Genomic DNA, 24679 nt, shown 5'->3' with positions numbered 1-24679 from the left:
TGACATAGTCATAACTAGCTGAGGTATTCATTAAGAGTAATTTACCATTGTGAGGATATTGATGACTTTGTCTTCATGTTGTAATAAATCACCAAGTGTTCAGGCCATCTTGTAATATTTTATTGGCTTTGGCTTATTTACAATACATGACAAGTTGAAAGCTGGGATGAAAACAATATGAAAATATCTATAATGAGTATGTACAATGTCAAGGACAGAGTTGTACATTAGAAAAGAGAAAGGATCAATGAAGAATAGGAGAAACAGGAACCACCTCAAAACATTGGAAATCAAAGCTTCATATATTGTTCCTATAGATATTTTGATGTGTTAAGCAAAAAAAGACAACTTCACACAAGAAATATTTTTGACAAATTTAATTCAGTATTTCATTTTTATGATTTTGTGTCTTGAGATGGTCCCCCTGATAGGCCATTAAGCATTTCAGCAAAGTAAACCCTATAAGAGATAAATGCATTAGAGTACATATATCAGCACCATCCTATCAACAGACTCAAGCTATAGTTTTCAAATGCCATATTATCAGAGAATTCAACATCATCTTGCAAAGAGACTTGTAACATACATGACAATGATCTGACAGTATCAACATTCTTTGTATAAATAGTGTAGAAAATTTAAAATTTTAAGACATATCCGAACTTCGATAACAAATATCAATAAGCATGACATTGAAAAGCTAAGATATATCTTCATTACCCAGCTGAAACTGTATGTGGTAATTTATCAAAGCACTCTTTAGCAAAATACGTCCTCTTAAAAAATATGGAACTGAGCATTCTTCCGTGGTATCTACTCTGTTCACAACCATCATAGCATTTATCGTCTGTGTTACTCAATCCTCTATGTCTAAATATGATCATCCATACACACTATCCAAACCCTTACCTATAATCATCATGCAAGCCCCCAGTTTCAACCTTGACAATTTGCTCACAATATATCATCAGCTAGAAATGTGGTCCACAATGATTATCATTGAAGTGAGTGAGTGAGGGAGTCTAGTTTTATGCTGCTACATATTCCAGCAATATTACAGCTGGACTACCACAAATGGGCATTACACATTGTACCCATGTGGAAAATCAATCGAAGCCTGGTCTTTGTGACAAGCAAACACTTTAACCACTAGGCTACCCAACCACCCCTCTATGATTATTATAAAATTCTTTTTTTGAAAATCTGATATTCGAATTATTTATTTTTTTAACTAATAAGCCAAAGTTGCATCCATCCTTCTACTTCCAGGGGTATACAGGAATATTTGATATGGCATTGTGAAGTGAGACGTCAGTAACCTGGCAATCAGCTCCTGTATTTGTCAGTTAGGACATCACTCAAATGTCTTATGTTTGTCATCTTAGTTTTCATCACTTACATCCATGAGGAGTATATTTTCATTCTGGTTTCCAGTACATATACATGCAAGTACTTACAGTTTCAAGGTGAACCCTGTCATCATTTGATTTACTTGAAACTATACGTATATAACTACTTTACTATTACACACAATACTTTGGGCATTTCGCAGATGGTCAGGAATGACAACATCTCTAATATACCACTGCCACATCATTTCTGCATAGATCCTCATGCTGTTATCAAACAAGACTTCAAAAGCTTTTATCCACATTTTCATTTGCTCATCAATGGTTTCAGGGATTTGTGTTGAAATGTTGCTGACATAAAGAAGATGTTCAATTACAGTATCAACTTGACATTGCTGAAATGTTGCTGACATAAAGAAGTTGTTCTCATTACAGTATCAACTTGACATTGCTGAAATGTTGCTGACATAAAGAAGTTGTTCAATTACAGTATCAACTTGACATTGCTGAAATGTTGCTGCAATAAGATATCATAGAAGATGTTCTCATTAAAGTATCCACTTGACCTTGGGTAAAGTAGAATTCTATATTCCTTGAACAAATGTGATACAAGATCTTGTGTACACATGTTTGTCAAGGTCAAAACAGCAGAACAGGTTACAGATATGTCTTTTTGAAATCTTCCACTGGCAGTAATACTATTCAACTGAATAATGACTGTGGTGTCCTCAAATATTCCATAGACTGTTCCTTTACTGGAATAAACAGTACATAGACAGGAGGGAGTTATGTAAGCTATCCAACTTCTTAAAATAATTATAGAACTTAAACAAAATATACAAAACATACAATATATTAACAATATGTAATACAATAAAATAAGGTGATGTACATATAGAATACTTTACATTAGTAGATGCAATCTATGGTTTGGTTATTGCTGAAGTGATAGTCAAAAGCCTTTCATTTTAACTTAACACCAGGAGCTCACAGAGATAATCTGTTGAGGTGGACAAAAGGACTACGTCTTGTCTCACAGAATAATGCCTCAAACATATCACACATATATATCTCAGTCTGCGACAGGGACGTGGAGATATTTCATAGTGTGACGCATCACTGGAACGACTTACTGTTAGTATATTCTTGTTTGATTAACTTGAAACAAAGCAGCAGATGCCTCAGTACAATATGATATTGCATACTAGGTGTCGGTCATGTCTGAGCAGACAATCACAATCACTTACCAGAGCACCTGCAATTTGTCATCCAAAGTTGAGTGGTATATCTAATGTTTACCTGCCATGGTAAATGAAGAAGGCAGTACCATATATACCATTAACAAAAGTAGGGAGTATTCCATTTTGTGAGCTTACCTCTAGCCAATGCCAATGCATATGAGAAAATGTAACATATATCCATACAGATGAAACATTTAAAAAAGAATGGAATGAATTGTCACATTTTCCCTTAATTTCTCTTCATCATCTGTTTCCTCCTTGGCTTCATCATCCAACCTCCCCTACATTTCTTCAATGGTATATATTGTCACTTGTTGGTAAGTGACACCTCATTATCATTATCACAATATTATTGGCCTACATTTGAGCATGAGGGTCAAACTACTAAGGTGTTGGATTTGAAATTCTGTCAGTCAACAGGAATACTGATCTATACAAAAGCATCTTTTCCACACTATTCCCACAGATGCTCTGGCATTTTCTAGCTGGAAACTGAATGTTTAGATATCTTTTTGACACCCCATCCTGAGAAGTGCAAAATCTGTGCATCATTCTTCTCACACTATGACAAAAACTCTTTGAAAACATTGATCAAATACTGTTTTTATTCAAACATAACTTCTTACTGCTTCCTGGATAGGACTTTTTAAATATATAAAACCTCTTTTCTGTTCTGTTTTCTGACAACTTTTAAAACACACTACTCCAGCAAAATCAAAACTAAGCTGAATGACAATCTCTTCAAATAGAGAGAAAAACTTAAGTAATTAAAGTCTGACTTTTAACCTCACCCTCATCCTATTGTAGAACAGTCCGACATAGTGACTCAATTGTGCTCATTTTGGTCAAAGAGGGGTGTCAAATACAGTTTGTCCATCATGATGTCAGCACTTGGCAACATGCATTCTTGCAGTAAATGAATAAACCATGTACCAAAAAACGATCTGTAAGCCTGCTCAACTGACATATATTATCTTCCTAGTTGTTTCTCCCTTGTCCAGCATGTATATGTACACATACGTATTCAAATGTCAAACCAACTGTGAAAGGAATTCAATTGTAAATTCAACAAAACATTTGTATATTCATATGTGCATCTGCACTTAGAAACAATTTGTTAGTTTCTGTCCACTTAAATGACTTGTAGCTGTACTTGTTTATAAAAGCATTATACTAACACTTAGTCTCTGAATATATGCAACTTTGATTGTAACAAATAAACCCATTTAAATTGAAAAGGAGCACAAGGAAGACCAGAGAATCAGAAAATCTTGACTTGCTTCAATTAGGGCTTTAGCACTGGAGAGAGGGCTAGGTAGAAGGGAAAATAATGTGGTTCAGGGACTGTGAGACAGACTAATACAAGCATCCATGGCACTATAAATACCGAGTTTAATGACGAACAAGAATAATGAAGAGAAGCTAAGTATCATAATCTGGACACTTTTCATATGAATTTTTTGTGAAACAAAACAAATATACTGTTTTTAAGTAAAAGGTTATAAGCACTCTGATATTATCTATGGATGACCTCTATTTCCACCCCTTCTTCGACAGCTTGGGTCATTTACTGACTGCTAATGAAAGCTGAGATCACTCTGCTGGACATGTAAACATTTTAGTTGAAATTAAGTACAAAATCTATTCCAGATAAAAATGATTTCATATCTGTCCTTGGAAATGAAGTATGGTCTCCGAGATGAACATGATGATGGAAAACATTTTGGATACATTCACAAAAATTTCAAAAGAGATCTTTTATAACATGATCTGTAAAACTGTGACCCTGAAGCAACTCCTAACTTCTACCTGTCACAAGATTGAAATCAACCTGCAAAAAACAATCTACTTCTCTAAACTGAACCTATTCCTTAAAACCCAAAACATTTCTGGCATGACCTACTTTAGAACAAAACATTCCGCCTTTCTCTGAATGATATATCGGCATCAGTTTGTAACAGTCAACTGTTTTTCAACATCAAACTTCAACAAACGCTTTGGAAACATCACCAACAGCAGCGATAAACTGACAGAACTGCAGCTACGTAAGTTAAACACATATTACTGTACTATAGTTACATGTAACAACCAAACAGTCCTCGGGCGTTATATGCACGTTTTCAATGCCTTTGAACAGTTTGTATGTTTTAAGGGGATTAACATGTATAATTCTTAACAATTCTGAAAGATTTTTCAAGAGACGCAGCTGTTTTTTTTCAGAAATATAACGACCGATTGAATGACTTGGACTGGGCACAGAATATGTCCATCAGTTTTCATTGACACAGGTCTTGATGTGAAGCATGGTAACTATTCTGTCTGAGAGGCATAATGTACTGACAGCTATTCCTTTCTCTTTGAAAACATGCATCATCAAGAAGAAAACTCAACTCAAACTGCCCACATGTTGCTATGACAACATGGACTTTGTCTCCATAGCAACAGACAGACAGTTTGCTGCCATTTTGGTTTCAAAGGGAGCTTAATCCAATCACTATCGTCTCCAAGCGAATCAGCTAATGCCTTCCATCCTGCCTTTCATTTTTGCTGTATCAACAACATCTAGAAGATTTTTTGAGTCCATGGCTAGACAGTGGGCAGCTTTAAGCATGCCCTTTCGATAGTCCGAGTCCAAGGTAGTAGCACTATATTCCTGGGCTAGTTTCATTGCACTGATCAGGGATGCCATATCTGTACTAAGCACTTTCTGGGCCATAGAAATCTGAAAAAAAACCCAGAAAAGATATTGTATGAGATTTGTCAGAACAGGGCAAGGTTCAAGAAAATAATGCCTGGATGAATAGCTATTTTGCTTTAGAAAACCCATTTTTCTTCATTTCTCTCTACAGAGTAAAAACAGGTGAAAGCTTTGAAAAAACAATGTTTAAAATCAGTAATTACAGCGAGTTTAATGTTGATGTGGGCGTAGGGGTGTGGTTTCAATATTTACATGTCAACTAGGCATTTGTGTGAGTGAGTGAGTATGGTTTTACACCAATATTAGCTATATTCCAGCAAATATCAAGGCAAGGACACAGAAAAAGGCTTCACACGTTGTGGAATGAAATACAAGTCTTCTGCATGATTAACTGCTTTAAGCACTAGGCTACACCACCATCCCTATAGTCTCATATAGACCAAAAGGAAGTTGAATATATACTGGACAAAAATAGTTAGGGATATTTGTAAATATTGAAATTATGAATAATGATGTATTTTCCCATTGACATACTGATCAAATATCATTCAAAAAATACCATTATCCCTAACTTATTTTGTCCAGTATATATATACTACTCTGGCAGACAAACAGTTTGGGCCGGGGTTATGAATTGACCATGACCACTACACCAAAAGAAGACAACTCTGACATACCTCTCTGTGGTTATCTTGGGGAAGATGGGGAAGTGTTTCATCTACACTAGCAAGGAGGCTCCGCAGCTGCAGACCAACAGTCTGTAACAGAACACTTTACTGTCAGCAAACAGTCAGGCATAATACAATGATCCGCCACTGAACCTCCTGATGTAAAGGTACATTTACATTGTGTGTGTGATACTGAAGATAGCAAGGCAAGTGGTAATTGTGAAAGTTCACTGAAGATAACAGCAAATACAATACATGAAGAGCTCACTCTTGACTCCTAATTTCACCATGTATACATATGTAGGCTGTAATATGCTTGAAGTCAACATTTGTCACTGAAATGCTATAGTATTACATGAGACCAGAAAAACTTATAACATACATCATACATATCACAATGTGATGTAAAGACAAGCAATAATTGATTAATTACTGGGTACATGACTCAGTAAGTTGCACTTACACACTATTTCTCAAAAGTTCATTTTCTTCTCAGTACACAGAATATGTCACATAAGTTCTAATATAGGATGATTAGAGTAAATGTGTATAATACTAACACCTGTGTGTACTACACATATTTGTTTGAGCATAACAAAATATTCACAACTTTTAAAACCAGAATTCGATAGAAATTCTAATCCAGGGATGGCAATCTGCCATACATGAGAAGGTGCTCTCAAAGGGAGATAACTCAACCAATAAATTGGCAGTGGTAATAATGACTGGGCTGTGAATATGTTAAGAGTGTATTTGGTGTTGGGCATAACTTTCAGTATAGTTCCTCTAATATCACAGCAGCATCTACATAATGAAGTCTGGACAAGACAATCCAGTGACTGACATATTGAGAGACTATCCACTTTGGTAGCATACGAACGAGCATGAGTTGCTGAAACAAACTCTCTAACCTAGTATGGGGACACACAGACACAGAAACATCACCAGAGGCTTCAGAAAAGTGACAATAAGTGATATGCTATTTACCTTTACTAAATCTACATAATCCTCCGACTTGACCTGTGGAGCCGCCTTGGTCATGGCCATCACTGACCGCACCACATTGGTGGTGCTCTGGTACACGGAATCATTCGTACGGTCAAGATTGGATGCCACCTACAATATGGAGATATCAATGTATAGTATTAGAAACACAATTCTAATACTTTTAAAATATATACAGTTTAAATAATCATCTGTCAAATGCATTTGAAAAACGAGCTTAACAAATATTTTCTTCTTACTGACTACTCAGATATTGCCAACTCTAAAATCAATCATTATTACAAATTTTGGTTATTGTATCAAGACGTATTTCCTCTAAAATATCGTGTTATTTGTTTGTTAAGCCTTGTTTGTACTTTTGTTGAATTTATGTTCATAGCTACATGAAAATCGCCCTTTGGGTAAACTTTCAAATGTAAACTATAACCAAAACTTGACTCTACTCACTACTCACTCTACTCGCCAAAGCAGCCTGTTTTTTAATGTTGTTAAACTGACATCAAAGGAATCATGGGTATTTTTTTCTTAAGTACAGAAACACCCCATTTGTTTCCAATCCATTTTTCTTCATGTTCATATGTTCAAATCAAAAGGCTAGTGTGTTGGTGTGACTCACCTTCTGCCCAACTGGACCTCCCAGGTCCGTGGAATCACTGGTACTACTGCTCCTGCTCCCACCTGAAATCAGACCACACATCGATAAGCAAGGATCTGTCCGAACAAACTGTCACACGTTTATCACACTGGTCTGGTCCATGAGGCATAGTATTCAGTGTGAGTCTCCAGCAATGTCCCAGCAAGATGGATTAAAGTAATCCAAAAACCACTTTGTCTACACTGATGTGTAACTATCTCCTCACAAATGACTGTTCTCATTACACAAACACAATGACTTATTTACATAAAAAGCACTGATAACGACATCTGAGCAAGTGAGTGATTGAGTTTGATTTGAGCCCAAAGTGTCATGTTGACATTTTCCAGTGTTTAAATTCATAGTGGTATTCCAGTGTTAGGGGTTTTCGACGGTATAAGACAAAAACGTATTTTTTATCCTTAATATCATTTTAAGTTTTGATTTTGCTAACCTTGAGTGATAAAGGTATATTAATCTATATCACAAAAACGTTTCATGTGTTTCCAACAAAAATAGCCTTTATAACATCGTATCGGCGAAACTGCAGTCGCTTGTCACTTCCAAGTATATTTGTATGTGTTTTCGACGGTGAGCCATACTTTTCCCTCCTCCGTGTTTTGATCACGTGGCTTCCTGTTTCATACATAACCTCACTATTTTTTGTTATATAGGCAATTGATTTTGCATCTGAAGTGGTATTAACGATCGAGGGTAAATAATGTTGTTGTTTATTTGCTCTTTACATAACTTAATTTCTTGATTTCAATTGTCAATAAAACGCCTCACGACAGGAACTGATCATTCGTCCTACCGATGAAACTGTTTGTGCACTCCGATCGTGCACATACTTCCACGATATAGCGCTAGCAATGGAATCGTTGAAATCACCAGGACGTCGAATTCAGCTCGCTTTGGGATACATGAAGTGAGTCAGTCAGTGAGTGAGTGAGGTCAGTTTTACTCCGCTTATATAAACCTGAGGTGTGCTTTTAACTCTATACTAGGTCATCTCCTGCTTTCCCAGAAAACTGCATTTGAGGTTTTTGTTTGCTAGTAAGACCTCTTCCCAGGTTTTGCATTTTATAATTGTCTTTTCCTACCTCTATATGAACATCAACATTCAAATGATATGTGAGTGTTTGAAATCAATTGAAAAACATTGTTAAGATCACGTTCAAAGTGCAAACATTTTCCCAAGCAAGACTGGAACTGCATCTTTCAGACTTGTAGGCAGATACTTTGCCAAACGGCCACTAGGCCAACGGAAGGGTTTGAATTATCTATTTACTGTCATTAAATTGATTTTACTTGCACTTCAGTTACTGCTATCTAGCTTCATTAAATGATCATCTACATTGTAATTATCCATTACCGACAGTATATATGTAACAGAAAAACACTTCTCCGAGGTTTTGGTAGACAATGTGAAAACATCGTCGTTGTGTAATCCCTCCACCTTCGGTTTTACACTGTCTACCAAAACCTCGTATGCATGTTTTCTCCTATACTTAGCAATATTCCAATATCAACACAGCAGGGAATACCAGAAATGGACTCAACGCATTGCACCCATGTGGGGGATCAAGACCAGGTCTCCGCATGATGAGGGAAGGCCTTTATAAACTAGATACTGCACAGCCCCTGCACACATGGAGAACATAACAAGGCATACAGTGAACTGTGAACAGGACTTGAAGGACTTGAGAGGGGAGATCTGTAATGGTTTGGTTGTTTGGAGGGAGCTGATGTCTACTCACTGGAGGCCTGGCTGGCTAGCCTTGGCGCCGTCTTACTAATTGGCGCTGGAAGAGGTGGAGAGTTCTCCTTTGTGCTGTCACTGTCATCGTCATGGCGGACTTTATGGACTGCCCACTTTTCTCTCCGCTGCAACATGTGTCAGTGAGTTGGTAAAACAGACAGACATTTGTTCATCCTCAGAAAACACATTCATCACTGATAATCAGAGACTGTCAGCAACATGGTAGCTCGATGCTACTAACATGACATATTCATGACTTTTCTGTGATGTTGCAGTAAGTAAAAGTCACAACATCACATGGTTACTCTTTGGTCAGAGCATTTACTTAATGTCACTGAAATAACATACTGTTGTTAAAATTATTTTTAAACATGTTTTTTTTCACATGACTTTTCACAACAGTGTTCCTTTTATCCAAACTATGAAATGTTTAAGAAACTCATGACATCAGTCCGTGGATTGTCTACTCCAGACTAGATTCACAGGCCACTGTCACACAGCTGGAATATTATCTGACAAGAGGCAAATGAAAAGAAACTCTCACCAAGTTCTTTTCCTCCGACCTCAGCCACCTTGCGTCTTCCTCTGACTCCCGCTGTTGTTGACGCAGACGATATGCTATTTCCTCCTCATCCAGCTCCTGAAATAGCCACCAGATTGTTCTAGATCTTCACTTCATTCTTTTTACATACTTACTTCCTATAATATTCAGATCACTCTAGAAAAGAATTTGAAATACTGTTTCCACATGGAAAATACACCACCAAGAACCTGTCATGACTTATACTTTGATCTCAATCATGTATGTTAAAATATACAACACTGTTTGAAAAATACAAGTGAGTGAGTAAGCGAGTATGGTTTACACTGCATGTACCAACATTCAAGCAATATCATGGCAGGGAACACCATAAATAGGCTTCACACATTGTACCTATGTGGGGAATCGAACTTGGGCCTTCAGTTTGATGACCAAATGCTTAGACCACGAAGGTACGCAATGCCCTTTGGACAAAACACGGACCAGTAGCAGATGAAAACACTAGAACTTGTCAACAGCAAAAAGGTTGGATTATACATCATGGCACTGTAATATCTTCCAGAATAAGAATACATGACAATGCAGGCCAGGGGATGATGGACATGCTCCCTGTTACAACATCTGATTGTATTCTGGAACAACATCTACTAGCTACACCAGGTGGAATTTGAGTGCATTGTAAATGACAGATTCGATGAGCATACATGCCAGTTTTTACATTTATACCTTATAAAATCTCAGAAACACATTTACAGTCAAACTCTCCCTTTCCCTTCCACCACATAAAGTCAACAACATCTTCCAAGACTGATAATTTCATCACGAACACACCTAAAAGTGGAGACGAATCAACAAGTCATTCTGCACAATAATTTGTTAAACAGTTCAAGCCCATTACACAGTGGAGACGAATCAGCGACAAAGACCATTTTACTGTCAGCCAATCATAAAACAGCAAAAAGATGGTGGCGCAAATGGTGAGCCCTGCCTGATCATTTGTTTTGTCTAAGGATACATAGGATCAAAAGAAACTGTCCAGTTAACAAGGAAATCTCCATAGAATCATTTGTAATTTTCTGTTAAAGATTGACAATGACAGAAGGCATGCTTATGAAGGAGGAGAGGTGGTAGGATATGAAATTATCTTTCAACGAACTTCAAACATCTGCATATTCATACTGACTGATTTTAATGTATCAAAACTAAAATTTACAGTCAGAAATACTTAATTTACTTAAAAATATAATCATACTGACAGCAAAATGATTGTTAAAAAACATATCCCGCAACAAATCTGTGAGAAAACAAAACAAGAATGCATATTCTGGTAACATTCCAACTGTATCATGGATGCCAATAAATAGCATAAAACTAGTGGTCAAGAGCATGAGCATGTATCTATGCCACGAAAGTAACCACCCAATCCCTATTGCCATCACCTTATTGCAAGCATTAGGAGACTGGAGACTGTCAGACCCTGGCAGCAACTGACAGTCATGGGTCTAATGCCACCAAACAGTATGTCAGTTAAGTGATGGTGTGTCCATTTGATATCAGAGGGAAAACATGAGGTTCAGCAGTTCTTCAGACCAAGAAGCACAATGATGACACCCAACTCTCAATCACATTCTTCTAAGAGACAAAACTTGGAGTGATGATAGGGTAACCTGAGACCCAATATGACCAAGGTGGCAACTTACTTGTGTTCTGGGGGTGGGGGGTGGGGAGATCCTCCCCAGGACCAAGGAGTCTCGTGGGGAGGGGGCCTGGTAGTGCCCTGAAGAGATGAGGTCCTGGGAGTGTTGATTGTGGTTGTGACTGGGGTAGGGTGGATATGAAGGATCCATTTGTGTCTTGGAGGTGAAACCTGTGGTGAAGTTGGTGGTACCAGGAGCAGACACCTGCAGGGAACAATGAAGGTTATCAGGGAATGACAGTGTAAATGATGAAGATGATGATGATGATGATGATGATAACAATGATGATGATGATGATACTAATAGCCCTATCTTCAGACCCCACATCCTCAATATCCCTCCCCATCTTCCTGCTGCATCCACCTGCCCCCATTCTTTTCACATTATATCCCCTCCCTAAATCAACCCGTTTTTGTGTGACTGTCCATGCTGCATCCACCTGCATGTACCCCACTATTCTCACTTTACATCTGCACCCTCAATCTATGAAGCTCTCTCAGACTCTCCCTGCTGGACCCACCTGCATGTACTCCTTACATCTGCACCCTCAATCTATCAACCACCCTGTGAACCCTCTCTCTGCTGCACCCTACCTTCAACCTATTCACCTCTCTGTGACCCTCACAGCTGCACCCACCTGCATGTATCCTGTGGAAGATGGGAAATATCCATGCAAGGTGTTCACATGGGGTGGCCCAGGATCTGGCCTTCCCAGTGATTTAATGGCTGCCATGTCGGGTGATGGCCCTGCTGGGGTGCTGTGGCCCTTGGGGAGGTTGGAGGTGGAGTTCCACTGATGAGGGAGGGATGACACGCTGGAATTGAAGCTGAGGTTGGAAGTGGACCCTGGGTAGAGTGGCCGGGCAGGCTTGGGTGGTGGGGGCTCATCGTCTGAACCATTGGAAACTGCAAGTTGAATAGATCCATTCATTCTTCACAGAAAAACAGTCAAGCAAAGAAAAGTATTTGAACAAACAAATGCTGAAAAAACATGAACAATCACTCTTAATTTCACTTTATCTCGACTCTTCAGTTGCGGTACCAAAGGCTACAAACCACATGATATTGCCCAAACCCTCCTGTTATCCCATCTAGACTACATACCCTATGACATTGCCTGAACAGTCCTGCTATCCTACCTCAATGATGAACCCCATGATATAGTCTGGACCCTTCCGTTATCCCACCTCGGCTATGTACGCCATGATATGGCCTGGACCACCTCTTATCCCACCTTCACTATGTACCCCATGATATAGCCTGGACACTTCTCCTATCCCACCTAGGCTACATACCCCATGATATAGCCTGGACCCTCCTGTTATCCCTGTGCATCTCCTGTTCCTGTCTGTTCCTCTCCTCCTCAAGGATCTCACTGCAAACACAAAACAGAGATCTTCTACGGGAACTGGACACCTTGCCATGAAGCTCAACACAACTATGTCAAAAAAGGTAAAATTAAACCCCGGCACCGTAAGGCACTTGTACACACAACTTCAGAAGGACAGGTTCATTTTCCATAAAACAAGTGCATTATCAGTGTATGATTGGGAGTTTTCTTCTATCTCTGTATTACTTGAACAAGTCTATACGATACTAACACAAAACAGCAGAATCTCTGATGTAGATCTGCATAACAGTCTCAGTTGCTATTTGCACAACCTTACGTCCTGCAAGATTAAGTTTAGTGCCACAGGTGCTTCAAATCATTACAACAAGGATATATTTGACGAGTGGGTTCACAATAACCATGTCTTCACTATAAAAAAAGTCACAAACACTTATTAAGTATGATTTCAAGGAGCAAAACCACAACCAGCCACCTTTCATAACAGTAAGTGCATACTCACTATAACCATGTCTTGAGGTCAGCGAAGGACGGTCGTTTGGAAGGTTCATACTGCCAGCAGACACACATGAGGTTGTAGAGTGAGGGAGGACATCCAGCCGGGAGGGGCAGCCGTTCTCCCGCCTCAATCTTCCCGATCACATCGTTGTTCTTCACGCCCTGAAAGGGCTTTACACCATACATGAGAATCTCCCAGATACACACACCTGGAAGAGGAAGACATCAACTCTCACTGGACGATGGTGGTACTTATTTACTATGGAGACAAATGAGTGAGTTTAGTTTCAAGTTGCCGGAACTGTTTTTCCTGAAGCAATGGAAATCTGACGAAACCCACAATCACAGATATGATACTGACAACCTTCACCCATAATGACAGTAAAAATTAATATTACAGATTTATGTTTACTCTTTTAAGTTTAGATTTTTTTTCGATTTTTTTAATGCAGCACAGAGCCGTACTCCAGCTATAAATGGCTGGGAATATTGAGTCAGGAAAATTGCTGCTGGTCGTCCAGTGATCAGCAACATGAGCATTGATCTACTCAACTGGATACAATGACAAATGTGAAGCAAGACAGCAAGACTGACCACCTGATACTATTAATCGCCTCATACAACAAGTATTGGTTGTTGAAATCCAATCTAACACAGATCTTTACAGGCTGACAACCAGGGACTGATGACATTTTAACCACTACCAACAAACCCTGCAATAGGCACAGGAACGCAATGACAAAGGAGTCAGCTACTTTAACACACTGCTGAAACTTGTGGTGGAGGTTGAGACTTACCAAACATCCACACATCACTGGCTGTTGTGAACCTACGGAAGTTAATTGATTCAGGAGCCATCCACTTGATTGGAAGTTTACCTTTGGAAGCTGAAGAAGAGGAAAGTTACACTTGTTACAACTGAGAGGTGTCTTTAGGCTTTACTGAACAACACCTTACTAGAAATATACAGAAAACATAACACCAAAGTCCACCATTTAAGGTCCCATAACAGATAAAACACCAGATACGTACAATACACTAACGTTTTGTTTTGGTAGACACTGATATACATTCTTTTTTATTCCTTTTAGTAGTTAATTATACAGTGATTTAAGGACAAAACAGTAACGCTATTTATTCGGATGACAATGATATACATTCTTTTTTATTCCTTTTCATAGTTAACTATACCATGATTTAAGGACAAAACAGTAACGCTATTTATTCGGAAGACAATGATATACATTCTTTTTTATTCCTTTTAGTAGTTAACTACGCTGTGATTTAAGGACAAAAGAGTAACTTTATTTATTTGGTAGACACTGATATACATAATGTACATTCTTTTTATTCCTTCCTGCAGAACACCTCAGTATGTTTTAACAGAGGATAGGCTAAGAATACCTTTATAATAACTTTGTTCCTCTACCCATCTTGACAGACCAAAGTCTCCTAGTTTGACACAGTCATGCCCAGACACTAACACATTTCGGGCCGCAATGTCTCTGCAACAAAACATGAACGTTTTCAATTCAAAATCAGAATGATGACCTTGGAGCATCACATAATCACATAATGACACAAAAATGAAACTCACCTGCACACAAATCATCAAAAGCTAAGAGTGTTCTAAAATTCAATTCAGATACTATGATCTTGATGTCAAAGGGAGATAACTCCAACAGGACTAAAGTTTCAGTGCAGAATCTACTTTCCTCTAGGCATAATAGACAACTACAGATAACTGATACAGCCAGGAATTTGAAATGCATTTAATATTTAACAACAATAACATGAAATAGTTTGTCTCAACAAAGGAAGGCCGTTGACTTATTTGTTTACCGTCTCTTAACATAGAAGGGAATTGTATTAACTGTACATGCATGGTGGTGCTGGTTTTACCTGTGTACAAACTTCTTGCTCTCCAGATAGGAGAGCGCTGTTGAGAGCTGGTAGGCATACATGATGAGGCTCACTAGGTCCAGACGGGGCTTGTTGTTCTGGAGGTAGGCCCGCATCTGCAATAACAACCACTTCAATGAGATATCTTCATTTAACATATCAGTCAATGTTGTGACCACATGGTTAAAAGAGAGAGATATAAACATGAACAATTTTTTACCAGTCATGGTGGGAAGCAAAGACAGACTGTTGTCCTTCACAACTTTAATAATGTCAGTGTCAGCTAAATCGTGCAAGGAAGCCCAGAGTGTAGATGTCTACCATCTTGACACAACTATCAAACATAACATTTTGCTGTACAAGCACCATAACCAGGAACAAGGTTGGATTTGAACCTCTCACCACTGACCAGTTACAAACTGTGAGTGAGTGAGTGAGGGAGGGAGTTTAGTTTGTGCCACACTCAGCAATATTCAAGCTACATGGCGGTGGTCTGTAAATAATCCAGTCTGGACCAGACAATCCAGTAATCAACAGCAAGAGCATCGATCTGTGCATTTGGGAACCGATGACATGTGTCAACCAAGTCAGTAAGTCTGACCACCAGATCTCGTTAGAGGCTTCTTATGAACCATAAGGCCAGCCATGACAACCACTAACACATCCCATAAATGTCCACAAATATATAATCTGGCTCTGCCTCTCTCTGCCTCACATCCATGTAAAACACTATGGGTATTGGTGCACTGACCATCTCCACATAAACCCATACTCATTAGCCAGTCCTTACCTCTCCATGCCTTGCCAGCTCCATCACGATCCACACAGGACGGGACTCAGAACAGATGCCTATCAACTTCACGATGTGGGGGTGGTCGAACTGCTGCATGATGTCTGCAACACAAATACGTCCTGACATGCACTCACAAGCTCACAAACATGTTATGGTTATAGAGTAGGTTATTAGTATTCCATTATTTCAAACAATGAATGGTAATACATGAATGATACCGAGTTGTCTGTGAATATCGACATGTTGGTAAAAAATACTGACATGCCTGTGAAGTATACCGACATGACAATGACATAAGACGCATACTGACATGAGGATATCAACACGTCTGTGACATTACTGCATAGATATCAATGTGTCTGTGACATGACTTTGAAGGATATCACCGTGTCTGTGACATGACTGAATCACATGCTTCCAATTTTCAATAACACTTGGAAACTGGCAGATACATGACATTTATCTCCTAATTGACATAACTCTGCCATCAATGAGAAATATACTGACATCTGAAATGTATACTGACATTACTGTTTTGTGTGACAAGTATAGTGGTATGTCTCAAATAAATATTGACATATCCACCATGTCTGTGACAATATTGACATATTTGTGATGTTAATTGGCACATTTGTTCAATATACATATGGATCTGGGAAGTATATTTGATGTATCCTGGAAGTATATTATGTGGGAAGTATAATGCTCACAGGCTTCCTCAAGGAACTTCTCTGTCATGGCTTCCTCATTGTCTTCTTTGCATGTCTTGACAGCCACGGGCACCTGGCTTCCTTCCTGCAACACACAGCCGACACGATATACAGTCAACACAATACATGACTAACACAATCTACAGTCAACACAATGCAAGGTCAGCACAAAATCCTGTGTCATATTTCTTGGTGTTCTATTTAATCATTTTCCTTCCTGCATCACATACTCAGCATGATGCCCAACATACAACCCTGCTTCAGTTTTCCTTGTCTTCTAAAAAGTCAATGTTCCTTACAACTAATCCAGCTATGACCCTCAAGTTAACATCATTTTACATGCCATGGACAAGACTCATCAATTTGTCCCTCAACTCCACTGATTCAAGAACTTTGCTGCAACTACGACATATATTCAACAATGAAAACACTAAACCCCTTGCTTAAAACAGCAGTTAAAGACATTCCGTACACAACCAGTCATCCTAAATGACACACTAGATCACAGAAAAACTGTCAGGGTTAAAAACAGATGACATAATTATATCTGCCACTAAGATTCAAATATCAGCATCTGAAACTCTCAAAAATCATCACTTCAACCTTCAACCCTAAAAACAGATTCTCTGCCTACATGTCAGTTTATTTGTTTGTTTGTTTGTTTGTGAGTAGTGATACCAGGTGGAGTCAGGACCAGACAATTCAGAGTCTGATCAACATCTCTGGAGTTTGAGGATTTGTTGATTAATGCCGTCCTCAGCAATAGTCAACCTGGTGGCAGCCTGTAAATAATTGAGTCTGGGCCAGACAATCCAGTGATCAACACCATGAGCATCAATCTAGGATATGATGACCTGTGTCAACCAAGTCAGCAAGTCTAACCACCCAATCCTGTTAGGATTGCTGAAGACTATTTCTAACCCAGATCTTAAAGTGTTTTTGGCGGACAAAGAGACACAATATCCCATGATTCCAAGCATGATCACCGATCCATGACTACCATGACCAACATAGGGGGCCATGTTTACCCATAATCCCACAAGTACACATGGATAGGTCCATCCACTTACCCTGTCGATATAGTTTCCCTTGTACACATCTCCAAACTGTCCTTCTCCCAGAATCTCCACTAGCTTGATGGCATCCCGGATAATCTCGTAGTCACGTGCTGAAACACCAACATATCGATAAGCGACATGTCCAAACTGACCATACAATTAAAAATGAATGTATCAACATCAAGGTGGCAGGTTGCTCAGAGAAGCTGCTAGCGCCAACCAATGTTATAACTGTCACATGAAACTCAGCCCATGCTTTTGTTGAAAAGAATATATGTACTGAATGGAAAAGGATTCTTAAAAGTTGGCTGAGAATTCAGAGTGATTAATTATGGTTTTATATTTTCAGCTATGTTTCAGCAATACTACGGCGGGGAACACCCAAAATTGGCTTCAAATATACCCAAGAGGGAAAGGAAGCCAGGTCTTCAGCGTCACAAACAAACGCTCTAACCAGTCTACCCCATAAGTATTCAGAAAGATACATATTTATAAGCATGCTGGATAGTTGATTCCCAGTTTCCAGTTTCAACTTGTGTTTTCAATCTATACATCATGCACTATGTAGTGTCAGTATTAGTTTCTAGTGTTAATTTATTCTAATACTACATGTACATGTCAGTTGATGAATAATATCCGATCCATTTATTCAATACCTCTAGGCTAAACCACAAAATTGTATATTTCATAAAAAATTGATAACATTAGACAGCATGTTCATGTCAATGATTCCTTATCAGGCACGACTAAAGACGACAGATTGAGAGACAGGGCTTGTGTCAGCCACAGAATACTTGATCTAGAAGCAAGGCATCTAATTGTACATTCCATACAATCCTGCCTTCATTCCTAGAAGCAGAGGAGAGATATAGATACAAGTGATGAGGGGCATCAGATCAAAATGCAATTACTTGCACACAACAGGCTCACACGTCAAGCACTCATTGTTCACAATGCACTTTGCAATCCACAGTTGCATCATCAAATTCAGAGGGCCTTTGAACGATTTGGTAGGAATTGGCTCCATTCAACCTTCACCTAACATGATTGAATAATCATATTCACAAGATTGCTAATTGGAAAAAGTAAGAAATAAGTCCCCTAAAAATCTATTTTAAAACATTAATACAACTACAAAAACAAGTTTAAGAAAGTACAAATCAATTGAAATCAAGAAATTAAAAGTGACAAAAAAAATTAAAAACATTTTAAGTGTAAATAGTAAAATCGGAACTGAAATTTCAAATAATGCCAATTCCTATCAGCCTCATACAAAACGTCCCCATATTCTACACGCTCCAGACAGTTACGTCCCATGCTGGCATCACAGTGGTGGTCAGATTTGGTCATATCCGGTCACAGGCAACTGTCCACTGTGGCTGTTAATTAACACCATGCAAACTGAAACAGAACTCACTTTTCTTTCGCTTGCTACCTCTCGAGTTGTGAGCACCTGAGATACAAGGCGGTTAAAATAAGATATATGTTGACCTGTATACCTCAGCCTAGGCCCTGCTGATGTTAGCGACGCCTCCTGGCATAGAGAGACTGTACTGTGTTGGTCTTGAGTAAGTTTAACATGGGAAGAGACAGTTATCTCCCTCATTTAACCTATTCATTTTTAAAAATCTTTCTTGCAGTACATTCCTTTTCTTTTTCATAACTGGTTATGTTTTCCTGTTGTTAGTAATTCACTTATCGTTACTATTTTCAGATTGCACAAAAAGCAACATAGAAAAGTACTGCAATCAAAACAATCAAATTACATTACAAAATGACTTTCACTTCCAAAAATTTCCCTTTCTTCAAAGTCAAATTTTTTCAGGTATTAATAACAAATACAAATAGCTATGTTTAAAATAACAATTTTCTAGTATTTTCAACAAGAAAATAACACAGTTTGAATGCAGAATAATCACTTTCAGACACCAATCTTCCTGGCTCTAGGCTAAAGCAATACTGCAGAAATTCTCAACATTCTCTCTGAGGGGACGAATAGTCCTTCATATTTCATTTCACAGAAGCAAAGCTGACTCTAGTTAGCAGTGAGGCTGGATGTTTTAGCAATGAACAAGGAGACAATAAAACAACTCATGACAAGAAATTAGATGCTTTCAATATGTAAAAAAACCCAATACCTTTGGGGATTCAAAATAAAACATGTCTAACATTACAAAAAAAGAAACGTTATTACACATGTTCAATAGGTGTCTTCTTACAATTCACTTTTTTATATTTTACATTATATATTACATTTAATAAAATATGAGACAATTTCAAGACAAATCACAGTTACTTTGAATGGAGTTCACAATACCCATTACAATTTAGCATTTATTTCAAAGACTGACTTATCTTAATGACATGCAGTAACTTTCTATGATAATGCGCTTCAGAACATTTGAAACATTTGCATTACCTTTGCAATTTGCAGAGCAGAAAATTCCAAGCGAAATCAATGACTGAACTATCTAATTGTCAAGAAACTGTTTAAAGAAGCCGATTTTTCTTTCATAATGATGCCTATTTTCTTTAATGTCTGAATCTAAAAGTTGGTTCCAGAATATCAAACAACAGACACAATGGACCCCAGTGGAAGCGTAGGCGATCTAATTAGAAATGCCATATTAATCAGCATTGCATTTGTGGTATCTTACACAGCATGGTCCACGAAACAACTGATGACAGCTGCCTGTTGTCTTCTCACGCAACAATGTCACGAAGTTCATTTAAATGAATATCACTCTGATGAGTAATCCCAAAACATCAAAAAGTCAAACACTAAAATCGTTTTTTAAAATAATCCGGGATGTATTATTAGATTTTGGGTCGTTTCAAGCGAATAATCCCAAAATTACTTGATGTGCGGTGCAGAGGTAATGCGGCAACCAAGGGGATATTTTCTGACTGAATATGATATCTGGATGAGGTTGAGGGGATTTCAGACAGATGACCGTTAGCCAAGATGACTCAACAATTGATTTGGATTTTTTTCTGAGACAAAAAATGGTGTCTGTTTCATCCAAATTCAACAGCTGTGAAATTGATTATGCTGCCATTTGTGTGAATTGAGTTAAATCAGAGTTAAACGAAAAGTTCAATCTTAGTTGACACTTTACAATTTGAAATCCAATTGAATATTTTTTATTAAAACTGAAACTGATAATGAACATGAAAATGAAGCAAAATGGGACCAGACTAGCGTGAAATACAGCTGTCATAGTACTGCATAAAATGCTATGACACATTTCTGTGCTATTAAGATCTGCCAACGACATTTAGAAATCTTTTTTCATCCTGCATCAATAACGAATTAAGACAAAAATGCTTTTTACTGTTTATGTTATATTTCCTACTAGGACTGTCCCTACTTTTTATATTTTTAGAGAATTTTTTAAAGTCAAGAACTAATCAAAGTCACCACCATAAATACAGGAACTTAAACACATACGTACAAAACCAACACACCACATGACAAAACAATTATTGTGGCCAGAAAAAGAATTTGGATTCCAAAAGACAAAAACTGAAGTTTAATTCTTGTAACAAGCCAGATCCATTTTCTCATGTATGTTTTAGAGGACTATAATTGTACAGCATGTTATCTCCTAGAGATATAATTTGATTTGATACAATTTCACCTAAATATTATTTTGATACTGAATTCGTCATAAAAGATAATAGAAATCCACAAATTCTTGAAGAAATCACAAGCATGCTTTTATGAAAAGAGAATTCCTTTCACATTCTTCAAATACAGCACTGTTCCTTCCTTTGAAACATAAAACCCTAATTACATAAACACTACACTGTGTGCTGATATGAAACCCACGGTTCATGTACAGCTCCATAAACATCAAGTCCTATGTCCAATATCTCAAAGATTGCTGTGATGAATGATTTAGCACATAAAAATTTGTCAAATCCAAGCGATAACATCCTTTAAACAAGAAAGACTACACAACATCCTTAACCATGAACGCCCTCTTAATTACTAAACCCTGACAATTACCAAAATACGAAAGAAACTAATCAGAGGTTCAAAAACACTGTACAATATCAGTGCAAGTGAGGGAAAAGACCTGATAAAGTTGTGTGTGAAATATTTGTGTGTGAGACAGTAAGGACTTACCATCAGGCGTGCTATAGTCGCCGTCTTCCTCCACAATCTCAGCATAGTCCGATATTCCTGATGAGGTACATACATACATACATATACTGATATAGACCATGGTGGCGGCAATGTCCACAGCCTACGTCTGTAGTGTTGGAGGTGGAGGAGAATGGCAACATACAAAACGTAGCACAGGTCTGGGGCATTCACATGTAGCAAAATTCCAGACTGTACTTGTTTGTGACAGTAATTGTGAAAACTGATATCCTAGGTATCATACTCTTTGATATCTTTCACAGAGACATCCCAGTGACTGAGGACTCAAGTTCGACACACCAAAACAAGTACAAAGTGACATTTGCCTGTCAACTACTCATTTCATTTTCAATACAGAAAAATTCTGACATTCATTTCCAAAACAAAATACCTCAAGAAAAGATATTTTATTATTATTGCATGGCCAAAGTAATAGAACTCTGTGTCTTTTAACACGTAAAACTTACTGTTTTCAAGAATTAGCCTCAGTACTACATCAATCTTTGACAAAATCTGTCACAATCAAAACACATTCCGGATGGCTATAAATGGGTCAGTTAAGTTCTTAATGCTCATTTTAAGCAGGGTATGTTATTCTTTGACACAGGACATTGCATAGAAACTGTAACTTGAAGATAGATGCTGATATGACGATTTTTGCATGAAGTCTCTTAGTCCATAGCTGTATCCAATACAGAGGTGGTAATGGTCTTATGTGACAACAAGCAATGCTCATTCTTCAAAAACCAAAATATTTGATAGCCAAACACGACTCATGTTATCAATATCTGAAGTTACGACAGCTTAAATATTTACCAGCTGAAATTAGACCAAACAAAATTTTACTTGACTCAGACGTCTGACATTTTGTTTGAAGATGCTGATTTTGAATTAATTGTTTTTGTCACATTTTCAAATTCAAACAACTCTTGCCATGCATATATGTTTAACAGAGTCATGCAAACATATTATTTTAATGAAGAAGCTTGAACATCATTAGCTAACTGTCTGTCTATAAACGATTTCTAATTCATCCTGAAACTAGAAAATCATGGTCTAAAAATATCAACAAACCAAGACACGTTAATTTAACAATAACAGCAAACAAATTGAACTACTCAATAAAGGAAAAATTACATTATTGGATACAGATATGCTGTAATCATAACTTTATGTCTCAGAATTTGGAATTAAAATCATATCTACCAAATGCAGCAAGTTCCAATAGAATCGTCAATGCACTCTGATTGCGTATTGGACAGTAAATAGAGCCTACAAGATCGACAGATAAACACCAATAAGAGTCAATTCTGCAAAAATCACAACAAATGATTTTGGTCTGTGTATGATGAGCAAGCTTCATGCAGAAAGAAGATACAAGGACCATAGCAATCACCATGGTAACAGAATAGTGATGAAAATGCTGCAACTTACGTTCGTTGGGACTAACTGGTTCATCATGTCTTCCAGTGATGCCTGGCCGTTGGAAACTGTTAAATAAAGATAGAAATTTTGCAAAAAAATCTGCTACCTTATCAGACATTGTTGTATTGTCATGGCTGAGCATTCTCCTTGTCAAGCTGGGCATAGCAGAGCATCTCCCTGTAATCACAGCTAATTGCGGGAAGTACGGCATCGGGCGAAATAGTTGACCTTTGTGGGAGCCACAACTGTTATTACCCAAAGGGTGTATGTGTGCGTCTTATTAACCAAGCCTCATTCACCTCGTTTTCAATTAATCAGGTCCATGAAAACTAGTTATTCACATACATAATCCCAAAGCGATACTCAGAGACAATGTTCTTGAAGGTGTCTATCACAGCATTTCCAACAATTTGGAAAAATTTCACAGAAAAATCTCCAGGTATGTGCATATTTTCCTGGGTATTCTATTTTCTTAAAATCATAGGATAATGATTATGCATGTGAAATCCCTGCTGAAGTGTATCCTGAAAATCCATAAGCCAAATTAAAATACAATAATAAATAAAAATAAGTCACAGTTCCCTTGGAAAACAAGTACATGCCAAACACAATATCGGGTTGTTTCTTATCAGTGTCATCTTTCACAAATCCTGGCATAACACGTAAATATGGTTCCACTATTCCACCTGAGTTGGCTTATGGCTGAAACTGCTAGTCTCATCTCCTGTATTATAACACAACAGGCACATATTAATCTGGGTATAACTGCCAGATCTTCTGGCACTGGTGCCAGTTGCTTTCCATCAACACTGATTCTTGGTTCACCCCTGACCTAACATGTGTCTTGAAACCCAAATCGTCTATAGCATGTTTAACTTGTCCAGCTCAACATACACATTCCAGTCAAACAGAGTAAATTCTATCTTTTCAAGTCACTTTTACTGTAAATATGGGTTCAAGAACAAGACAGCATCAGCCAAATTATTCTATACATTCTGCATGACTAATACATGACATTTGGAATCTTTGGCACAAGTGGTGTTCTTGTCTTTGTGTATCTCTCACACATATTGCAGTAATTGACAGGGGTGATGTACAGTTCTGGAATCATCCTCTAACCAGAAACAGATCACCCATCTGGGTAATGTTCCCCTGCAACTACCTCAAATACCACGATAACCAACTGATAACAATATCAAA

At 37.9% G+C, this 24679-nt stretch overlaps 1 protein-coding gene across 6 annotated transcripts in view; it reads right to left on the bottom strand.

The window, feature by feature from the left end:
* Nucleotides 1–1190: 1190 nt before the first annotated feature.
* Nucleotides 1191–24679, bottom strand: part of LOC137290732 (focal adhesion kinase 1-like) — a 136316-nt gene continuing 112827 nt past the window's right edge. For 5 of the 6 annotated variants that reach the window (XM_067821846.1, XM_067821841.1, XM_067821843.1 and 2 more), the window contains 19 exons: nucleotides 23489–23544; nucleotides 22037–22093; nucleotides 19322–19357; nucleotides 17917–18014; nucleotides 16847–16931; nucleotides 16134–16237; nucleotides 15344–15459; nucleotides 14846–14946; nucleotides 14239–14328; nucleotides 13446–13650; nucleotides 12891–12970; nucleotides 12233–12501; nucleotides 11599–11799; nucleotides 9902–9997; nucleotides 9356–9482; nucleotides 7578–7639; nucleotides 6944–7072; nucleotides 5966–6046; nucleotides 1191–5312 (listed from right to left, as the gene is read on the bottom strand). In XM_067821846.1, coding sequence (XP_067677947.1) covers nucleotides 5103–5312; nucleotides 5966–6046; nucleotides 6944–7072; nucleotides 7578–7639; nucleotides 9356–9482; nucleotides 9902–9997; nucleotides 11599–11799; nucleotides 12233–12501; nucleotides 12891–12970; nucleotides 13446–13650; nucleotides 14239–14328; nucleotides 14846–14946; nucleotides 15344–15459; nucleotides 16134–16237; nucleotides 16847–16931; nucleotides 17917–18014; nucleotides 19322–19357; nucleotides 22037–22093; nucleotides 23489–23544 — 2203 coding nt within the window. In that variant the 3' untranslated portion in view covers nucleotides 1191–5102. The remainder of the gene's footprint in view (nucleotides 5313–5965; nucleotides 6047–6943; nucleotides 7073–7577; nucleotides 7640–9355; nucleotides 9483–9901; nucleotides 9998–11598; nucleotides 11800–12232; nucleotides 12502–12890; nucleotides 12971–13445; nucleotides 13651–14238; nucleotides 14329–14845; nucleotides 14947–15343; nucleotides 15460–16133; nucleotides 16238–16846; nucleotides 16932–17916; nucleotides 18015–19321; nucleotides 19358–22036; nucleotides 22094–23488; nucleotides 23545–24679) is intronic. The other variant, XM_067821842.1, reaches the window with a different exon arrangement.

The sequence above is a fragment of the Haliotis asinina genome, chromosome 7 (assembly GCF_037392515.1).
Source record: "Haliotis asinina isolate JCU_RB_2024 chromosome 7, JCU_Hal_asi_v2, whole genome shotgun sequence".
Lineage (NCBI taxonomy): Eukaryota > Metazoa > Mollusca > Gastropoda > Lepetellida > Haliotidae > Haliotis > Haliotis asinina.
This window is presented reverse-complemented; position numbering and strand designations above follow the sequence as displayed.